The following is a 22108-nucleotide window of genomic DNA, read 5'->3' as shown; positions in this document are numbered from 1 at the left end:
AACATACAGCATTGTAATCCTGTAATCAACCATTAATATTGTTGGTATTAACATCACTGATTATTATTGTCGCTGAACAGCAATATCACAGTTTCTTTATCACAGTAAGTTGTAGGACAGAAGAATGTTCTCAAACATAAAGATTCTCCCCCTGAGCCATCAATTATGAACAGGGTGAAAACCATACAGTTTGTATGCGTGTGCACACGGTCATACTGATATAGATCAACACATTTACATTTGAGTCATTTAGTGGAATGCTCTTATGTAGAGCAACTTACAGGAGATATTAGAGTTAAGTGCCTTGCTCAAGGGCACACACATAGATTTTTCATCTTGTTTTTTCATCTAGCGACCTTTCGGTTACTGGTCCAATGCTTTTAACCGCTAGGCTACCTCATGCCACATCCTTTCTCATGCACCATGGCATTGAGCAGGTACACTGCAGTCTGGATTGATCAGAGGAAATATAAGCAGGGTAGAGAACATGCATGTCCAGATCGTATCAGTTGTTCTTAGTAAAATTCACAACTTTCCATCAGCTGAATGTGATGCGCTGATCACGCCTGCCTAACAAAGCAGCATCATATTAATCACATTGCACTCCATACAAAGATCACCAATCAAAGGTCCAGGAAGATTAAACTGTACATACAGGGAAGGGGACCCATTACTACAATATGAAAATAGTATTATCTGTTCATGAGAATCAATTGTTCAACGGGTTGGACAAAATGAGAGTGTTACAACAGAGTCATCAGAGGCTGTCGGAACTGACCTTTTGATCTCCCAAGGATGCAGAGCAACAGGGTGAGAACACTACAGAACAGTTCTGATAGTTTCCCCACATCTTATGGACAGTTCTTACCCTCCTCATTAATAAAGGAGGATGTCTCTCATTTGTCATTTTTCCATCAGACGGTTATCAGCATCATCCTAGATGTCAATATTTGGAACAGGAAATAAGAGAACAGTAGAAAACAAGCATTCAATACATACATGAATAGATGTAAAATCACACAAATCATCAATTCACAGATTTACAAGTTCCAAGGAAATCATACAACAGATCTTTGTTTAAATTGTTTGCTTCTTTTCATGTGCAAACTACAAATGGAAGATTCTTTACTCATCACGTGACAAGTTCTGTATTAAGTCCTTTGCGTTGCGTGAACTACAGGGAGAACGTTCAAGAAGCAGTCAGAGATTAAAGTGACGTCTATACAGCTTTTATTTTCTTTATCTAATGTATGACTAATAATTTTACCTCAGGGAAGCTTCTGAATTGTGTGGATGCCTGCTTTGCGTAAGCCCTGCATCTCTTTGACAAGGCTCATTCACAAAAGATCCCATTAGAAAGATGTAATTCAGATTAACTTAAAAGAACTGCAGGAAGAGAAACTCATTGTGGAGGTCACAGTGGAGTACGGCATGTTGACACACAGCACACCTATAGTGAGGTCTGGTGAGTGATTGAATAATACAGAGCAAAACTAAGCGCAGCTGGAGGTCATTGTTTCGGAAATACCTGGTAAAGGTAAGATGACTGGATGTGCTTCTTCCAGACATCAACAGTCAAGAACTCACTCAGATGCACGTACACACAAATGTGTGCACGTCATGAACAAACAGAAATGTAGAAAAATATAGATCAACACATCATTACAAAGTAGGCAGGAAAAAATTCCCAGAATCAATTACGTATTTAGAGACCAAACTATTTAACTGCAAAATGAATATGAATGGATGTTACATTGCTTTGGAAGACCAAACTATACACAGCTTAACCAAAGGCATTCTTGGTTTTAAGATTTCAGATTTCTTGCATTTCTTACCTAATGTGTTTACAAATTTGGAAAAAGGGCTACTGGCAGTCTTTCCACCAAAATGTGTTGAGGGAAATTATGCTTTTATAGCAAAACACTTATAGCATAAACTGATTCAGGTTGAACCTCTTCATCCTATAGAACACTTATATGAAAGCCATAATCTCAAGTACAAAAGTTCAAGTTTTAAACACACATATTGTTGTTCTGGTGTTTTTTTAAATTTATTTATTTTTTAATTTTACCCCTTTTTCTCCCCAATTTCGTGGTATCCAATTGTTGTAGTAGCTACTATCTTGTCTCATCGCTACAACTCCCGTACGGGCTCGGGAGAGACGAAGGTTGAAAGTCATGCGTCCTCCGATACACAACCCAACCAAGCCGCACTGCTTCTTAACACAGCACACATCCAACCCGGAAGCCAGCCGCACCAATGCGCCGGAGGAAACACCGTGCACCTGGCCACCTTGGTTAGCGTACACTGCGCCCAGCCCGCCACAGGAGTCGCTGGTGCGCGATGAGACAAGGACACCCCTACCGACCAAGCCCTCCCTAACCCGGGCGACGCTAGGCCAATTGTGCGTCGCCCCACGGACCTCCCGGTCGCGGCCGGTTACGACAGAGCCTGGGCGCGAACCCAGGGACTCTGATGGCACAGCTGGCGCTGCAGTACAGCGCCCTTAACCACCCGGGAGGCCTTTCTGGTGTTTTTTACAGCAGCAACACGCTAGGTTTTGTCTAGCCAATCACAGAGCACCCTCATCAAACTGAACCCTTTGGTATGTCTTGAGGTTGGGGACGAACTAGTTCTTTCTGCACCTAAATCAAATGAAACAACCATCTATAGGGGTCAAATAATCAGACAAGTGTGTGTGAACACCAAGAGATCGTTAATATAATATATGTCCACATGTCATACATAACAGCACCTTAATAGATCATAATTTGCAATAATGATCAGTAAATCTAAAATTTGTGAAAGGGAACCAAGGCATAGTCAGATAGACAGGAACTCATGGGCGACTTAACAACCCTCCGTATTAAATACAAGGATGGGTCTAACCTTAAGGACCAAGGCTGAGAACTATAACCAAAATGCAGGAAGAGTGGGATTCACAGTGTACTCAATGATAAAGCTTTGTTATCGTTTTCACAGATGAAATCAATATTTCTAAAAGAACAATGCATAGTATTGTAGTAAAAGAGATTCAAACCTATAGAGGCAGATAGGAGCACAGAGCAGACACTGTAGGGCTAAAGAAGGGATAAGGCGTCACGTCAGAAGATAAGAGTAAAAGGGGCATCATTTTAAGTCTGCTACAAAGGATTGCCCCTTTCTGTTATCCTGAGCACTGTATAACATTGTATACAGCTGGGCTCTCCAACCCTGTTCCTAGAGAGCTACCGTCCGGTAGGTTTTCTCTACAACCCGAATCTAGCGCACCTGATTCCAATAATTAGCTGGTTGATATCCTACTTATCCTACTCCTCCTCTTTTCCTCTGGGGATGTAGAGGTGAATCCAGGCCCTGCAGTGCCTAGCTCCACTCCTATTCCCCAGGCGCTCTCTTTTGATAACTTCTGTAACCGTAATAGCCTTGGTTTCATGCATGTTAACATTAGAAGCCTCCTCCCTAAGTTTGTTTTATTCACTGCTTTAGCACATTCTGCCAACCCGGATGTTCTAGATGTGTCTGAATCCTGGCTTAGGAAGACCACCAAAAATTCTGAAATTTTCATCCCAAACTACAACATTTTCAGACAAGATAGAACTGCCAAAGGGGGCGGTGTTGCAATCTACTGCAAAGATAGCCTGCAGAGTTCTGTCCTACTATCCAGGTCTGTACCCAAACAATTTGAACTTCTACTTTTAAAAATCCACCTCTCTAAAAACAAGTCTCTCACTGTTGCCGCCTGCTATAGACCGCCCTCTGCCCCCAGCTGTGCTCTGGACACCATATGTGAACTGATTGCCCCCCATCTAACTTCAGAGCTCGTGCTGATAGGCGACCTAAACTGGAACATGCTTAACACCCCAGCCATCCTACAATCTAAGCTTGATGCCCTCAATCTCACACAAATTATCAATGAACCTACCAGGTACCTCCCCAAAGCCGTAAACACGGGCACGCTCATAGATATCATCCTAACCAACTTGCCCTCTAAATACACCTCTGCTGTCTTCAACCAAGATCTCAGCGATCACTGCCTCATTGCCTACATCCGTAATGGGTCAGCGGTCAAACGACCTCAACTCATCACTGTCAAACGCTCCCTGAAACACTTCAGCGAGCAGGCCTTGCTAATCGACCTGGCCGGGGTATCCTGGAAGGATATTGATCTCATCCCGTCAGTAGAGGATGCCTGGTTCTTTTTTTTTAAATGCCTTCCTAACCATCTTAAATAAGCATGCCCCATTTAAGAAATTTAGAACCAGGAACAGATATAGTCCTTGGTTCTCCCCAGACCTGACTGCCCTTAACCAACACAAAAACATCCTATGGCGTTCTGCATTAGCATCAAACAGCCCCCGTGATATGCAGCTTTTCAGGGAAGCTAGACAAAATTATACACAGGCAGTTAGAAAAGCAAACGCCAAGCAGAAGTTTGCTTCCTGCAACACTAACTCAAAAAAGTTCTGGGACACTGTAAAGTCCGTGGAAAATAAGAACACCTCCTCCCAGCTGCCCACTGCACTGAAGATAGGAAACACTGTCACCACTGATAAATCCACTATAATTGAGAATTTCAATAAGCATTTTTCTACGGCTGGCCATGCTTTCCACCTGGCAACCCCTACCCCGGTCAACAGCACTGCACCCTCCACAGCAACTCGCCCAAGCCTTCCCCATTTCTCCTTCTCCCAAATCCAGTCAGCTGATGTTCTGAAAGAGCTGCAAAATCTGGACCCCTACAAATCAGCCAGGCTAGACAATCTGGACCCTTTCTTTCTAAAATTATCTGCTGAAATTGTTGCCACCTCTATTACTAGCCTGTTCAACCTCTCTTTCGTGTCGTCTGAGATTCCCAAAGATTGGAAAGGAGCTGCGGTCATCCCCCTCTTCAAAGGGGGGGACACTCTTGCCCCAAACTGCTACAGACCTATATCTATCCTACCCTGCCTTTCTAAGGTCTTCGAAAGTGTAGGCAACAAACAGATTACCGACCATTTCGAATCTCACCATACCCTCTCTGCTATGCAATCTGGTTTCAGACCTGGTCATGGATGCACCTCAGCCACGCTCAAGGTCCTAAACGATATCTTAACCGCCATCGATAAAAAACATTACTGTGCAGCCATATTCATTGACCTGGCCAAGGCTTTCGACTCTGTCAATCACCGCATCCTCATCGGCAGACTCGACAGCCTTGGTTTCTCAAATGATTGCCTCGCCTGGTTCACCAACTACTTCTCTGATAGAGTTCAGTGTGTCAAATCGGAGGGTCTGCTGTCCGGACCTCTGGCAGTCTCTATGGGGGTGCCACAGGGTTCAATTCTTGGACCGACTCTCTTCTTTGTATACATCAATGATGTCGCTCTTGCTGCTGGTGAGTCTCTGATTCACCTCTACGCAGACGACACTATTGTGTATACTTATGGCCCTTCTTTGGACACTGTGTTAACAACCCTCCAGGCAAGCTTCAATGCCATACAACTCTCCTTCCATGGCCTCCAATTGCTCTTAAATACAAGTAAAACTAAATGCATGCTCTTCAACCGATCGCTGCCTGCACCTGCCCGCCTGTCCAACATCACTACTCTGGACGGCTCTGACTTAGAATACATGGACAACTACAAATACCTAGGTGTCTGCTTAGACTGTAAACTCTTCTTCAAGACCCACATCAAACATCTCCAATCCAAAGTTAAATCTAGAATTGGCTTCCTATTTCGCAACAAAGCATCCTTCACTCATGCTGCCAAACATACCCTTGTAAAACTGACCATCCTACCAATCCTCAACTTCGGCGATGTCATTTACAAAATAGCCTCCAATACCCTACTCAACAAATTGGATGCAGTCTATCACAGTGCCATCCGTTTTGTCACCAAAGCCCCATATACTACCCACCATTGCGACCTGTACGCTCTTGTTGGCTGGCCCTCGCTTCATACTCGTCGCCAAACCCCCTGGCTCCATGTCATCTACAAGACCCTGCTAGGTAAAGTCCCCCCTTATCTCAGCTCGCTGGTCACCATAGCATCACCCACCTGTAGCACGCGCTCCAGCAGGTATATCTCTCTGGTCACCCCCAAAACCAATTCTTTCTTTGGCCGCCTCTCCTTCCAGTTCTCTGCTGCCAATGACTGGAATGAACTACAAAAATCTCTGAAACTGGAAACACTTATCTCCCTCACTAGTTTTAAGCACCAGCTGTCAGAGCAGCTCACAGATTACTGCACCTGTACATAGCCCACCTATAATTTAGCCCAAACAACTACCTCTTTCCCTACTGTATTTATTTATTTTATTTATTTATTTAGCTCCTTTGCACCCCATTATTTTTATTTCTACTTTGCACATTCTTCCACTGCAAATCTACCATTCCAGTGTTTTACTTGCTATATTGTATTTACTTTGCCACCATGGCCTTTTTTTGCCTTTACCTCCCTTATCTCACCTCATTTGCTCACATCGTATATAGACTTGTTTCTACTGTATTATTGACTGTATGTTTGTTTTACTCCATGTGTAACTCTGTGTCGTTGTATGTGTCGAACGGCTTTGCTTTATCTTGGCCAGGTCGCAATTGTAAATGAGAACTTGTTCTCAACTTGTCTACCTGGTTAAATAAATATGAAATAAATAAAAATAAATAAAAAATAAGCTGAATCAGGTTAGTTACAACTGTGGTTGGAGCCCCACAGGAGGGTATCTCTCTAGGAACAGTGTTGGAGAGCCCTGGTATACAGAAACATGGTATAGCTGAAAACAGCTTGAGGAAATAAACGGATCAGGAAGAACAAATTAAATGAAGACCAGGATGGATGCATGAATGGATAGATAAAGATAGATGAGCCGATAAACAGGAAGACAGACAAGGCAGATAAAGGCATGGATACTATCTAAAGATTAGGATTGTTGAACTTTGAAACACGGATACTATCTAAACATTAGGATAGTTCAACTTTGTATTACATTTTCATACACAACCAAATAGTTTGGCTGTGGACCTCAAAAGTCCACAGTTTGGCAATCACTGGATTTAATTAATTCAATATAAATCAATAAACTGGTCTAAAAATACAAAAAAAAATTAAAACAATAATTATTTAGGCCATGGATGAAATGGAAGTTGGATTGTCTTTCTGTCTCATCTTTCAAGTCTGATTTTCATTACTAGTGTATGTTTCACAATTGCAAGAAATTATCAAGAGTATTTTCTATATTCCCTCTGTCGTCTTGATTTCCTTCTCTGTAATTCATGTTAAATTTGAACACATACGTATAGAATGTATATATTTTTAAGTTGAATTTAAGCAGTGACAAACAATGCAAAATAAATGACAAAACATATAAATAAAAATAAATACTCTGTAATGGTAAACATATACAGGCAAAATATTCCACAAACGAGGAGAACACTCAAAGAATATCTTGGTGCAGTTTTGTCTTAATTTAAGCACACACCTATGTACCCTCTTAGAAATAAACCTGCTATCTGGAACCTTAAAGGGTTCTTCGGCTGTCCCCATAGGATAATCCTTTGAAGAACACTTTTTGGTTGCAGGTAGAACCCTTTTGGTTCCGGGTAGAACCAAAAAGGGTTCTACATGGAACCCAAAAGGGTTCTACCTAGAACCAAAAAGGTTTCTACATGGAACCCAAAAGGGTTCTACCTAGAACCAAAAAGGGTTCTACATGGAACCCAAAAGGGTTCTACCTAGAACCAAAAAGGTTTCTACATGGAACCCAAAAGGGTTCTACCTAGAACCAAAAAGGGTTCTACATGGAACCCAAAAGGGTGGAGGGGGGAGACAGCTAAAGAACCCTTTTGGAACCCATCTTTCTAAGAGTGTAGGGTTCATCTTCTTATATCTTTCCAACCATTGTCTGTTGGAAAGACAACATGGATAGATCCATGACTAAGTCCAGTTCAGTAACAGTCTGCTGAATCTGTTCAACGTTGCCTGTGTATCATTGCTGCTTCTATTTACCATCCTTCTATTGACACCAGCTCTGGTTTCATCCACAGTGTTGTAGCTTTCTGATTTCAACCCATTTCTCTAAGAATTGGCACAATTAAATCCGCTCACTCCTCCACCCGTCACACTATATTGAACAATTCTCACAAGAGTAAAAAAAAAATGACATTGACATTTACAATCCAGTTAGGAAAGACAGAACTAAACCAACAATATGGCAAGATCAGCTGTCCTCTGGGACTGTGTCACTTCAGTTGAGAGGCAATATTCTAAACGACCAAACATTTTGATGGGTAAAATGCATTGGAATGACCTTTCTGGAGCTATGTATAGGGTTATCATAGTTTAATGGTGGGGTGTCACTATAGTTGTTTCTATTCTGGTTCTGCATGCATTATTGATTTTGTAAATGGACTTGTGTCAGACCAGGACTCATTGCACTTCCTTGGTTTCTGTAATGCTATAAACCAGAAGCATCAAATGAGTCATCTGATCACAGTGGATCATTGGAGATAATATTTACATGTTTAAGTCATATAGCAGATGCTCTTATCCAGTGCAACTTACAGGATAAATTAGGGTTAAGCTCCTTGCTCAAGGACACATCAGAATATTTTTCACTGAGTCAACTCTGAGATTCTAACCGGTGACCTTTCGGTTAATGGCCCAACGCTCTTAACCGCTAGGCTACCTGCTCCCTTATCTGCCAGATATCTAAGCATTGTATAAAAATGGTCAAAATTAAAATAACCAATCAAATTATATCTCCCATAATCTATTGAAGTGCACTATTTCAATCATCAATTGATAATCTATGCCAATAGGGACAATCTGTTAATCAGTGTTCCCTTCTTGATCATTCTACCTTTCATTTCTCCTTCACAAAACTATGGCTCGCCCAATGCGGGTTTCATCCATCCCTCAATTCTGTCCCTCTAATCAGTCTCCCACTCTCAGACCTGGGTCTCCAGGCCGCTGAGTTTGGGGGTCAGGATGCGAGGAGTGACCCCGGAATTGAGGTCCCTCTCAAACTCCAGTAGCTGACCCATGAAGTTGAGGTTAGGAGACACCACAGGACGACGGCCCCGCACGTACTTGTAGGCATCCGTCATGGTCATCAGGGTGTGCTTCATCAGGTAGGCGATGATGATGGTTGCCGAGCGGGACACGCCTGCTTGACAGTGAACCAACACTCCACGCCCACTCTGGTGTGCCTCCTCTGTGCATAAAAAGAGGTGGCTATCAGATCGCTGAAATTCATCAAATACACAGCTTTTTCTGGATCTGACTCTCCAGTTCTCCCATCTTCCCGTTTGATCCATTTATAGCTCCCTAACTGTCTCCCCAGTCAAAAACGTTGAAATAGGAGATCGAGATCAGAGGAAAAACTTAACATATGATTCATCATGATCCTTACCTTATCTGACTGCTAAAATACTTCAAGTGTCAAATATTCTAAGCTCAGAGAGAAAAAGACTGAAAGACAAGAACGAGGATAGAGAGTGTCGTAGAACATGAAAGTAAATATTGTTCAACTCACCAATGAACTCAAACACTTCTTCAAAGTACTGACGCAGGTTCTGCTTGCTGTTGTCGGTAGCCGGCAGTCGTTTGTAGTGTATCAGGCTGGAGCCGAGGTGGTAGAGGGGCAGGTGTGTGGTGACGTTGACCACATAGCCGATGTTGAGACGCAGCAGTAGGTCCAGGTCCTGGGCGTCCCTCTCGTTGCCCAGGAAAAGGAAGGGCAGGATGGGGCTCACCACCGCATTCTCCACGTCAGGGGTCATCCCAGTCTCATCTGACAGGGAAGCCGGGAGCGAGGAGGAGAGCGGCAGAGTGAGGTGCACTGGGATAGGAGAGGGCAACACAACACAGTGAGAGATTGCTGTTAGAAAGGACAATTTCATTTGATTTGGATCACTGGCTGACATGCATTCACCCTGAAGCATGCCAACATAGATCAAGCATTGGAGACAGAAAGAGTTATGAAGAGATGTGTGAATGAAGGAGAGACAATGAAAGTGTACAATTTATCTCATTTATAGTTCTTGTTTGAGCATGAGTATCATTGGCGTTCACTTTACACACGCAGGGCAAAGAAGTATGCAGCTCTGAGGAATTGCTCAAATGCTTACATAATTTCATACATATTCTCCTAACAGGAAGAGGGAAAGGTACAGACATGAAAAGATGTCTGAAACTACTCTCTTCATTCTATACTGTATGTCATCAACACATCCTGCACTCACTTAATGGAGTGGGAGGAGGCTGGAGTTAAGTAACTATTAAGAATAGAGAATACATTATAGCTTTTTGGGTCTTCATCATTTAAACGAGTACAGCTTAATCTCCCACTGACAGGGTTCAGCGTCAGTGACACCATTTCCCTTAGGAAAAAATAACATTCATTCAGCTATTCTAATCTCCCCCTCTTATCAGCGCTCTTCTCCATTTCTCTCTTCTCTGTCTCTTTTTTTCTCCAGAGCCTAGGCTATAATTAACAGTCATTATCCCCAGGTTCCTCTTAAATCACCAACATGTTAGAACACCATAACATATAAATAGAGATAGGCAGGGGATTTAAAAGAAAGGGAAGCAGGGAAAGGTAGAAGAAAGAGACAGTAATGAGAATAGGAGGAAAGAGATTTACTGAAACAAATGGTAATTTCTGCAGTCAGACATGAAAGCTGGTTTATCCATTGGGGATTTTTTTTACTGAAACTATCTAAGTGTCCATAACTTTCTGTCAAAAATGTACAACAGTCCAAAACCATCAGAAGTAAACTATATGTACAAAAGTGTGTGGACACCCCTTCAAATTAGTGTATTCAGCTATTTCCGCCAGATCCATTGCTGACAGGTGCAATCTCCATAGACAAACATTGGCAGTAGAATGGCCTTACTGAATAGCTCAGTGACTTTCAACGTGGCACTGTCATAGGATGCCACCTTTCCAACAAGTCAGTTCGTCAAATTTCTGCCTTGCTAGAGCTGCCCTGGTCAACTGTAAGTGCTGTTATTGTGAAGTGGAAGCGTCTAGGAGCAACAACAACTCAGCTGCGAAGTGGTAGGCCACACAAGCTCACAGAATGAGACCGCCGAGAGCTGAAGCACGTAGTACGTATAAATCGTCTGTCCTCGGTTGCAACACTCACTACAAAGTTCCAAACTGCCTTTGCAAGCAACGTCAGTACAATAACTGTACACCGGGGGCTTCAGAAAATGGGTTTCCATGGCCGAGCAGCCGCATACAAGTCGAAGATCACCATGCGCAATACCAACCGTCCGCTAGAGTGGTGTAAAGCTCGTGGCGAGCTTGGACTCCGGAGCAGTGGAAATGCGTTCGCTGGAATGATGAATCCCGCTTCACCATCTGGCAGTCTGACAGATAAGTCTGGGTTTGGCGGATGCCAGGAGAACGCTACCTGCCCCAATGCATAGGACCAACTAGGAGGAATAATGGTCTGGGGATGTTTTTCATGGTTCGGGCTCGGCCCCTTAGGGAAATATTAACTCAACAGCATACAATCACATTCTAGACGATTCTGTGCTTCCAACTTTGTGGCAACAGTTTGGGGAAGGTCCTTTCCTGTTTCAGCATGACATTTCCCCCATGCACAAAGTGAGGTCCATACAGAAATGGTTTATCGAAATCGATGTGGAAGAACTTGACTGGCCTGCACAGAGCCCTGACCTCAACCCCATCGAACACCTTTGAGATGAATTGGAACGCCGACTGCAATTCAGGCCTAATTGCCCAACATCAGTGTCCGATCTCACAAATGCTCTTGTGGCTGAATGGAAGCAAGTCCCCACAGCAATGTTCCAACATCTAGTGGAAAGTCTTCCCAGAAGAGTGGAGGCTATTATACCAACAAAGGGGGGGACCAAATCATTCCATGATTTTGGAATGAGATGTTTGACGAGCAGGTGTCCACATACTTTTGGTCATATAGTATAAAATAAAAGACTGAAACAAAAAAAGTGTGTATGACATCCTTACCTCTGCCGTTCTCCTCATCCTGCTCTCTGTTGACTGAGTTTAGGACCAGGTGGAGGGACGGGGCGGAGGGGAGGGAATACCGTCCCTCTGCATCTCTCTGTCTTGGTTTGGGTTTGAGGAGAGTGCTGGGAACTGACGGTGCTGTTGAGAAGGAAGAAGGGGATTGGGGAGAGGGGGAGCGGGGGGAGGGGGTGCGAGGGTATGCCATATCGTCTTCCTGCCCCATGCCATCCACCATCCCTGTCTCCCCACCTTTCTTCCAGAGCCTCTTCAGCGAGTCCCGGCCTGGATCTCGCCCAGGACCAGACCCAGACCCAATGAAATCCAGGACGGCCATCTTGCCCTGCTGAAGCCGGCGGCGGCCAGCGTGGTCTGTTATCTGATTCCGGGTGAACTCCAACAGGTTCTTACAGTCCAGGATAACAGGGCTGGTTCCGTTGCTGCTGTTATGATTCTGACCGGCACATGTCTTCCCCATTCCCATCCCCATCCCGGCACAGCTCTGGTGGTTCTGTTGAGTTTTAGACCTGGTCATCTTCTTCGCCAGCTCCTCGGGCCAGATTGTGCGCACACTGTAATCATCGTCATCGGCGGGGAATACCCCCATGGGGTGCCCTGACACTACACCCCTCCCCATCCCGGGGGGCTTTCTGCCCCGGTGGGGGTTGAAGGTCACCACTATGGGGTCGCTGCTACAATAACTGCAGGTAGAGCTGCCGCCCTGACTGGCTTTGGGGTTGCAGCCACTCACACAACTCTGTAAGGCTCGCAGCGGGGCTGAGGAGGATAGTGGGGTACAGGGCAGGCATCCCCCCACCAGTTTTTTGCGGAATGCAGCAGGACTCTCAAAGGCACCAGCCTCCCCGGAGCAGGAGGCACATCGCAGGGGTCTGAGCAAGCCCGTCCGGCAGTCCGACACAGTGCTGTTGGAGGATGAGGTGTTGGTGGTGGAGGCTGTGGACAAACATCCCCCCAGAGTTCTTAAACCCATTGCTGAGCCCCCTCTGTGGTTCACCCCTCCAACCCCGTGGCCGTGGGCGCAGGAAAAAGAAGAAGATGGACTCCCCCCACCCCCCTGACAGCCAGCAGAACGTCCCCTGGCCCCCCTGCAGCGGACCAGCTTCCAGCAGCCACAGCTGAAAGGATGGGAGAAGTCGATGGTACAGGTGTGGTCTGGGCTGGGGAAACCTCCACGAGAGGAACAGGGGGAGAGGGGTAGGCCGTGGAGGATCTGAGGGCGATGGTCCCTGCCACGGGATGGATGGGGCTTGTTGAGGGGTTGCTGGAACGATGTAGAAGCACAGGGTTGGTGGGAGGGAGGGGAAGCAGGGTAATGGGAGTTTAGGACGGAGGCATGGGGAACAGGGACAGAGTTGTGGTGGCGGGGCAGGCTGTGGGCGTTGGGGTTTTCATGGACAGGTCCCAGTTTGGAATTCTCTTTGTTACCCACGCAGGGCACTTCCCGGGCACCTCTGGGGGGGAAGCTGGCAGAGCAGACTTTGGAAGCTGCGTCCTGTACCTTCTCTCTTCTGGACTTGGACTGCTGTCTCTGGGCTGGGACAAATTCTAGAACCCCTCCTGGAGACACAGCCAGATGATTCTGATGGTGATTCCCTAGTGAGGCCTTGATCTGGTTCTGTGGGTGGTTTTGGAGTTGCTGCACTGCAGGCTTCCCTGATGTTCCCCCAGCTTTTCTCTCCCCGTATCCGGGATCCAAGCACAACGAGACCCTTTTTTTGCCCACCTTCACACTCCCACTGCGACCTAAAGTGTTGCTGTGCCCTTGTCCTTTTGTTCCTTTGTTCACGGATAACTTGATGTCAATGGTGTGTGTGTGTTGGTGGGGTCTAGGGCCAAGAGTCACAGTCCCGTTGCTGTGACAGTGGCTAGCGGTGTGTCTGACACCCTCTGACACGATAGCCTTGTTGCCCTTGGTTTTCTGCAGACGGGATGATGATCTGCTCTTGCATTCCAAAGACAGTGAATTCGGGGAGGGAGGATTAGGGTGGGACTGAGGAGGGTGGGGATGAGAAGGGCGGGAGAGAGGTTTGTTGCTGAGGGCTGTTATATGGGAGTGAGGCTGTGGTGTGGTCTGTGGGGAGGGCCCACGTAGGGCCAAGTTTTTAGGGCGCTGAATAACCACTATGCGCTCGCCAATAGGGAGAGGAGGCATCTGGGTCTACACAAAGCTGTGTGTGTGAGAGAGAGGGAGAAAGAAACAGAGAAACAATGTTAAGATTGTATTCAGATAAAATATCAAATTAAGGTCACAGATTTTTTTTACTGACTTTTGGTATCACAGCGTTGGGGAGTAGAAAACTACATGTAATTCTACTAGTAATTTAATTACATTTTACAGTAGCTTGGTGGTATTAAACTAAATTTAAATATTGGTAGTGTTTTCAGTAGTTCATTACTTTTTTTGCCATGTAGCGATGTAACTAACTACTGGAACTACACTACTTTTTTTGCAAAAAGAAAAGAAAACATGGGTGAAGTAGGCAAGAATGTACTTTCTTTTCAGCATCAAACCAGCCTAATTCTCACCTGAAACATAGTTTTTGTTTTTAATAGGCTAAATTAAACATTCTGTTAACATTTTAGTAATCTGTTCTGCAATTTGTAGTCTATGACATTTCAGATTTAGATATGATCATTTATCACAAAGTAGTTTCGATATAGTGAACTACTTTTTCAAAGTAACCTTAGTTCAGTAAACTATACATAGGTTTCTTAAGGGTAGCTGTAGTGTAGCTGAACTTCTTCCAGTGTGAAGGAATTGGTATCTTGGCAAACTATATTTTCAGAGTAGCTTCCACAACACTGTGGAACACTATCATCATCAACATCATCACATTTTTTACAATTCGGAGACATATTTACATCACATCGGTCCTACACCAAGCTATGTAACTACCTCGCAACAGACTAGGTATGGAGTTATGGACACTTTTGCTTGAAAAAAACATCACTTTGGGAAATACTATAAAACAGTCTGTGTATACATACCTAGTACACAAGATATTTACATGTGTTATTTCTGCAATAAGGCCAGAGGGGGTGTGGTATATGGCCAATATAGCAAGACACAACGTGGAGTGCCTGGATACAGCCCTTAGTCGTGGTATATTGGCCATATACAACAAACCGCTGAGGTGCCTTATTGCTATTATAAACTGGTCACCAACATAATTAGACCAGTAAAAATAACTGTTTTGTCATACCCGTGGTATACGCTCTGATATACCACAGCTGTCAGCCAAGCAGCATTCAGGGCAGGAACCCCCCAGTTTATAACCCCGTATAGATAATGCATAATAAAGCCTATTAATTGAAATTGTTGCAGAGTTCGAATTCAAGATGAACACACACATGACTGTTCCTTGACTTCTGCTGCCGACCACCGTGATGAACACTCAGAAGAATAGGTGAAGCATATTTCGGTTAGTCACCGTTAGATTGGAAAAAATATACACCAAAAACACACAGGAATTAAATCAAAACAAAAAGACCAAAATACAGTCTTTATGATTTTGCCAAAACATGGCAGACATCACTGTTTCATTATTTTTAATTTTTTATTTTTTTTTACTTCAGTTTATTTTAGTTAATACTTTCTTAACACTTATTTTTCTTAAAATTGCATTGTTGGTTAAGGGCTTGTATGTAAGCATTTCACTGTAAGGTCTACACCTGTATTTGTATTTGTATTTATTATGGATCCCCATTAGATGTTGCCAAAGCAGCAGCTACTCTTCCTGGGGTCCAGCAAAATTTAGGCAGTTTATACAATTTTAAAACATTACAATACATTCACAGATTTCACAATACACTGTATGCCCTCAGGCCCCTACTCCACCACTACCACATATCTACAGTACTAAATCCATGTGTATGCATAGTGTGTATGTTATCGTGTGTGTGTGTGTGTGTGTGTGTGTGTGTGTGTGTGTGTGTGTGTGTGCGCCAATGTTTGTGTTGCTTCACAGTCCCCGCTGTTCCAAGGTTTTTATTTTATCTGTTTTTTAAATGTAATTTTACTGCTTGCGTCAGTATTCGGTGCATGTGACAAATAACATTTGATATGATTTGATATGTTTTAAGAACATTTTGGTGAAATATTTTGGTGAAATTGAAGTCAAAAGAATCGTGGGAGACATGGTGTAGAACCAAATGTCTCCCTGTTAGAAAAGGCCCTTTGCCATAGCACAGCAAACTAGAGAGCCAGCTGTAACTGCCTGAGGCACTGACTGACCATCGATGTACGTAACCTATAAATAAGCACTTCGTCATGAAATACTTGAATAAAGACTGAAGGAGAGAGGGAATTCTGGGCAAAACTTTAGATATTGTATTATTTTCATTATCATTTTTTTCTACCCTTTAAATAAAAACATGGGGTCAATCGATGCCTAATTCTCATTTGTAGTAACGACTTTGCTTTTGTCATCTACTAACCCCTATTTACTATGACAAAACCCATTAATTCGTTTTTTTTTGCATTAAAGAAGATTCTCTGGGACAGGGCAATGGAGAGAGAGAGAGAGAGAGAGAGGGAGGGAGGGAGAGAGAGAGAGAGAGACAGAGAGAGAGAGAGAGGGGGAGAAGAAATACAGAGGGAGAGGTCGGGAGAGAAATAGAGAGATGGGAGGACAGAGATATAAAGAGACAGAATATGATGTGACAGGGTAGACTACAGACTAGAGGGGAGGAAGAAACATGGCAAAAAGGCACCGAGGACGTATTCACACCCCCGCAACACGCACACCAACCCATAGACAAAGCACACCATGTTTGCATTTCCACATGCATACATCAACGCACACAGCTTGGTGATGGTATCCTCATCTTTTTTCCTTTTTCAGCCTTGCCTTTGTAGCCTGTGGTGGAGGGGGTGGGGGTTACATTGACCCAGTTTTGTAATGGTGGAAGTCAACATCACTCTGATCACACATTGTAAACACCTCATCAGCACATATCTGAAATGATATTCACCCTTGATAAAGATGAGCAGACTGTTTAAAATAAATAATTCAAATATAATAATACAATTGCTCAGAGAAACAGATTTGGTTTAACATGTAATACTTTTTTTTCTCAAAAAAGTTGGGTTCAAAATTACTGACACCCCTGTTTTCAATAGCTCACCTTGCAAGCATAATGTCACTGAGACTTTTTCTCAAATGTTTGATGAGTTGGAGAACACATTTGGAAGGATCGAAGACCATTTCTCCATACAGAATACTTCCAGATCCTTGATATACTTCATCTGCACTTATGGACTGCCCTCTTCAATTTAAAACCACAGGTTTTCAATGGTTTTCCTGTCCGGAGACGGCCGTTGCAAAATTTGGATTTTGTGACCAATCATGATGCTGTCGTATTTTCACATCATCCAACAAATGGAAATGCCCGCCCACAGGGCAAACATTAGTTGAATCAAAGTTGTTTTTATGTAATTTCAATGAAATTGCGTTCAACCAATGTGGAATAGATGTTGAATTGACGTCTGTGTCCAGTGGGTGGGGCCTCATTTATCAACTATTTCCTACTAAATTCTGGTGTACGTGGCACCACAAATGATTGAGATTTATCAAAATGTGGATGGAACATGTTTTCATTGATAAATCAGAGCCATATTATATTTGTGCTAAAACCCCACCTTGAAAACACCCTCAATGAATATGTTATGGGAACAAAAACACCATCATTTGCTGTTTGGCTTGGAGATGTTGGAACTGGGCCATGACAGCTCCTAAAAGAAAGCGCAATGGAACATTTTATTACATTTCTGTAGATGTGTGGGCCGAACTCTGCAGTGACTTTTCCAAACTAAAAATGCATGCTGCCTAATGAGTGACAAACACTGGTTGTACATTGTGAAAGATTGCTTGTCCTTTCGAACAAATTAAAAGTAAATGCTACAGCCCACACTTCTATGCAAAAGACAAACTGATGTTAAATATTTTGTTTATCAATACATGATTTTGCTTCTATCTCCTTCATTGGTATAGGCTCTGAAATGAAATAGGCTAGCCTATGATGTTGCGCTCTATCGCACAGCAATAATGTAGCCTACCCATACTGTCACATACAGTCAAAGCTACTTCATTTCGAGCATGCTTGGCAATTGAATGAGCGATTGATAAATGGTGGCCTACAATTTGTTGTGTAGCATGAATAATTTAAACCAGTTCTGTCAGAAAAGGAGAGACATGTCCCACTGTGCAAAAACGGGTTAAATCAATGTTGTTTCCACGTCATTTCAATGTCAATTCAATGAGATGACGTTGACTCAATGTGGAAAACTGATTGGGTTTGCAAAAAGTCATCAACGTAAGGGAATGTCGTATTTTTTTCACCAAACTTTTAACTTAAATCCATTGATATGGTAAAATGTTTAGTTGATTTCATGTTGAATTCACGTTAGTTGACAACTCAACCAATTGAGTTGAACTGACACCGGTGCCCAGTGGGGTCCTGTAATATGATTATGATTTAGGCTTATAATAAATAAAAGCATCAAACACCTCCCATTTCCCCAAATAAACAATAAGCATATTTGCTTGCAATACAGTGGATCAACCCTCTAGAAGTTGTGCGCATGCATAGTTAAACATTTGTGAAATACGCACACCTTCCCGTCAAGTTCGAAATGGATAAACACCAACCTTTGCGGGAAAACTGGTGCATGCGAGGTTTAGAGTGCTTTTGTTGTGCGCACGCACCTTTGATGAATGAGGCCCCTGGAGTTTGCCAAACAGCATTGGCACTGATGCTTTGGTCAGATCACATTAAAATATGGCGCTTTGGCCATGCACACACCAGTGGTGGGTTTGGTGTTGAAATCAGAATGGATGGGCAGAAAATAACCCCATACATATTGTAAAATATAGTGGTGGATCTTTGATGTTATGTGGCTATTTTGCTTTCACTGGTCCTGGGGCCCTTGTTAAAGTCAAATGAACTTTGCCCAATACCAGAATATTTTTCCCTAAAACCTTGTTGCCTCTGCCAGGAGGCTGAAACTTGGCCACAAGTGGATCTTCCAGAAAGACAATAACCCCAAGCACACATCAAAATCCACAAAGAAATTGTTAATTGACCACAAAATCAACATTTTGCATTAGCCATTTCAGACTCTGAACATGAAAACCATTGAAAACCTGTGGTTAGAATGAAAGAGGGCAGTCCATAAGCGCAGATGAAGAAGGATATCAAGGATCTGGATGGATTCTGTATGGAGGAATGGTCTAAAATCCCTTCAAATGTGTTCTCCAACACATTTTCTAAAAGGTATCAATGTCGTTATCCTTGCAAGGTGATGTATTAAAAGGTATTGATAACAGACAGGGGTGTCAATCATTTTGACCCCCAGAGTTTTGAGATTTTTTTTTATAACTTGTAAAACTAAATCTCTTTCTCTGAGCAACTGTATTAGTAGAAAATAATATAATATACCAATTTCTTTAGCATACAATATAGCTCAGTATTTAAATTGTTTATTGTATAATAATTTCAGACCCCACTGTACATGAAAACAGTGTAGCGGTGTATTAATCATACTATCTAAGCACAGTCAGACCAAAAACACACATTGCAAACCTAAAAAACATACTTAAGAAAATGCTTGAAGCTATGCCTCGAGATCATTATCATCATTGTTCATCAGCCCCATTCTGAACATTATTGTCACCATATCTAAAATTGCAGCCAGTAGGTCTTCATACATTTTGGAAAAGAGGTTCTGAATTTGGAGGCTTGATAAAGGGCAAAGAAATATTAGAACTTAGGCTTACATTAAAATATTATGATGTGCAAAAGAAGTCCATCCATTATACCATTATGTGATTATTGTTATAATGATTGAAAGAGTGGCTAAAAAAATGTTGAAACTGTTGAAATTCTGTCCCCTCATGTCACAAAGGTGAAAGAGGTAACCTGATGATTACTCTGACTCTGAAGTAGAGGACCATGTGAGATTCACAAGGCACTGTATGTATCTTTGGGGTCTTATTATCAATCTACTGCTGAAATTATCTGAAATTGTAAGGTTCTATTTGAAGCCTTCAGTGACCTTTATTCATGTCTCTACACGTTCACAAACAGACCTACCTGCAATAGTATTTATCCCGGTTTTCTGTGGACAAATAAAGGCCTGCTGCGCCTGCAAGAGAAGAGGATAATAATAACAACAGGCATGGTTGAAATAACACTAATGAATTGACTGCTGATAACAGAGGAATCCCATAAATAAGGTGGAATCATACAAGAGTGAAATTATTTCGCGCATCGTCAGACATCATTATGCTCAGGGTCCCGTCTCGGTCTCTGTGTGTCACTGGCAGGAAATAAGAAGCAGTCTCTTCTCATCTCCATGAGTGGCGTTTTACGGTTGCACTTTGATCGCATATAGGCTATGCTAGAATTATTAGGCCTGGGCTATATAAAAATAACCAAGATAATAATAAATTGTAATATAGAAAACGCATATCATGTAAATAATTCATTAAAAACCATGCAACAACAAAGAATTAGGTAAAATAATGTGCAATAAATAATGGCTATGGCCTTATAGCTTAGTCTGCATGACCTGCAACTCCAGCATCATAGCCCGGTTTGGTAGTCCAAATTAGGCCATGGAAAAGGAATCGTCATCGTCTCGTATCACTTTCACTCTCATGTTTGGTCCTGATCAATAATAGAAAGTATTTTCGCAAAGACTGCAGATATTTAGGCAAAGACTGCCAGGCGGTTAATAAGTAATGAAGGTGAATTTAATCACTCTTGATTCGTAGTGTCGCGTAAAAAATGGTAAGTGTCCGATGTATCAGTGAAGGGGATCCTAGTTCGAGGACGTCACTGTTCTAATTTGGATGGCATTTTAACGCACTAGCGTTTCTTATATGCATATAAATGTGTAACACATAGCCATAGTGCTGGATCATCATGTGGCAACAATAGCCTATAATAATCAGTGATTTAATATCAGACATGACATATTGTTCGTCAAGCTAAGCTGGCTAAAGTGTTTAAAATAAACTTACTTACGTTAGGAGTGACAATTCCGTTTTATCTTCATGCTCTCCGTGTAATACAATTCCTTACGTTTTCATTGTTGTTGTCCAGACATTTGTTTGCACTGCAGGACCTATCATATTTTCGGATCCGTGTGCGGTGCAGGTATAAGCTTACATAGAAAAATATAGGACCATCGACACTAACCATCTATTATTAATAATTAAAATAAAAAAAACATAGAAAAAGTGCTTACACCATACCAGTGTCAGTGCTTGTGCGTGAGTAAATGTGCGCTCGGATTTATGCGTGAGAGGAAGACAGAGGTTGCTGGAGGAAATGGGGGGGGGGTGTAAGGAGGTGGGGTCTGTGGTCTGTACAGTGGATGACATCATTCCAGACCAATGGCAAGTAATATATGATAAGGCAGCCAGCAAATTAAGCCTCGTCTTGAGCAGTGTGAAGTATAACATGGTAGGTAGGCTCTTATGTCTTTCGACAGGGTGGGAGCTGGTGATAAAAGTGATAGGTATTCTATAAACCAGTGTTGTACTGGATGTGAAATTATGGAACAGTGAAAGCTTGAATACAAATCGATTGTTTCATTGTAGTTGTACAACTACAGAATGTTGTTTCAGCCATTGTTCAACCTCTTCACATATCCTATTGCCTACATATCCCACACATTAGGACTGTATCTGTGAGGCTGCATTTACACAGGTAGACAAATGCTGATATTCCTTTCCACTAATTTATCTTTTCACGTTAGATCTTTTTCAAAGCTGATCTGATTGGTCAAAATACCAATTTGTGGGGGAAAAAGGTCAGCAATTGGGCTGCCTTTGTAAAGGCAACCTTGCCACACATACAACAGAATGTTTATTGCATTTTTACACTGTCTCGGGAATAAATATATATATATATATATGTGTGTGAATAATGAAGGCTTGTCGAATAGTGCCTTTCTTTTTTGGGCTAGGACCCTTTCATCCAAAGAGCACCATCCCTACCACTCTCTAACATAATTTTCTCAGCCCAGAGCTTCAGAATGGCATAGGCCTAGGATAAAAGCTTGAAATGCTGTTATTTTAAACAACAACCAACAGGTGGCAGC

General features: G+C 42.7%; 1 protein-coding gene across 1 annotated transcript; it reads right to left on the bottom strand.

The window, feature by feature from the left end:
• Nucleotides 1–7760: 7760 nt before the first annotated feature.
• LOC110509967 lies at nt 7761–21314 on the bottom strand. Its single transcript, XM_021591216.2, has 5 exons — nt 21028–21314; nt 20092–20143; nt 11977–14165; nt 9514–9819; nt 7761–9192 (listed from the first exon to the last, which is right to left on the bottom strand). The coding sequence occupies exons 3-5, from the start codon at nt 14147–14149 to the stop codon at nt 8927–8929; spliced, it is 2745 nt and encodes a 914-aa protein (XP_021446891.2). The 5' UTR covers nt 14150–14165; nt 20092–20143; nt 21028–21314; the 3' UTR covers nt 7761–8926.
• Nucleotides 21315–22108: the final 794 nt, after the last annotated feature.

This window comes from Oncorhynchus mykiss, chromosome Y, assembly GCF_013265735.2.
Source record: "Oncorhynchus mykiss isolate Arlee chromosome Y, USDA_OmykA_1.1, whole genome shotgun sequence".
NCBI classification, from domain to species: Eukaryota; Metazoa; Chordata; class Actinopteri; order Salmoniformes; family Salmonidae; genus Oncorhynchus; species Oncorhynchus mykiss.
The sequence above is the reverse complement of the archived record's forward strand: the minus strand, read 5'-3'. Positions and strand labels throughout refer to the sequence as shown.

Coding starts and splice junctions, on each gene's coding strand:
- LOC110509967 (XM_021591216.2), bottom strand. CDS start 14,149: ATGCCTCCTCTCCCTATTGGCGAGCGCATAGTGGTTATTCAGCGCCCT. Junction 9,820..11,976: donor GGATGAGGAGAACGGCAGAG/GTAAGGATGTCA, acceptor CTCCTATCCCAG/TGCACCTCACTCTGCCGCTC. Junction 9,193..9,513: donor AGAAGTGTTTGAGTTCATTG/GTGAGTTGAACA, acceptor TTTTATGCACAG/AGGAGGCACACCAGAGTGGG.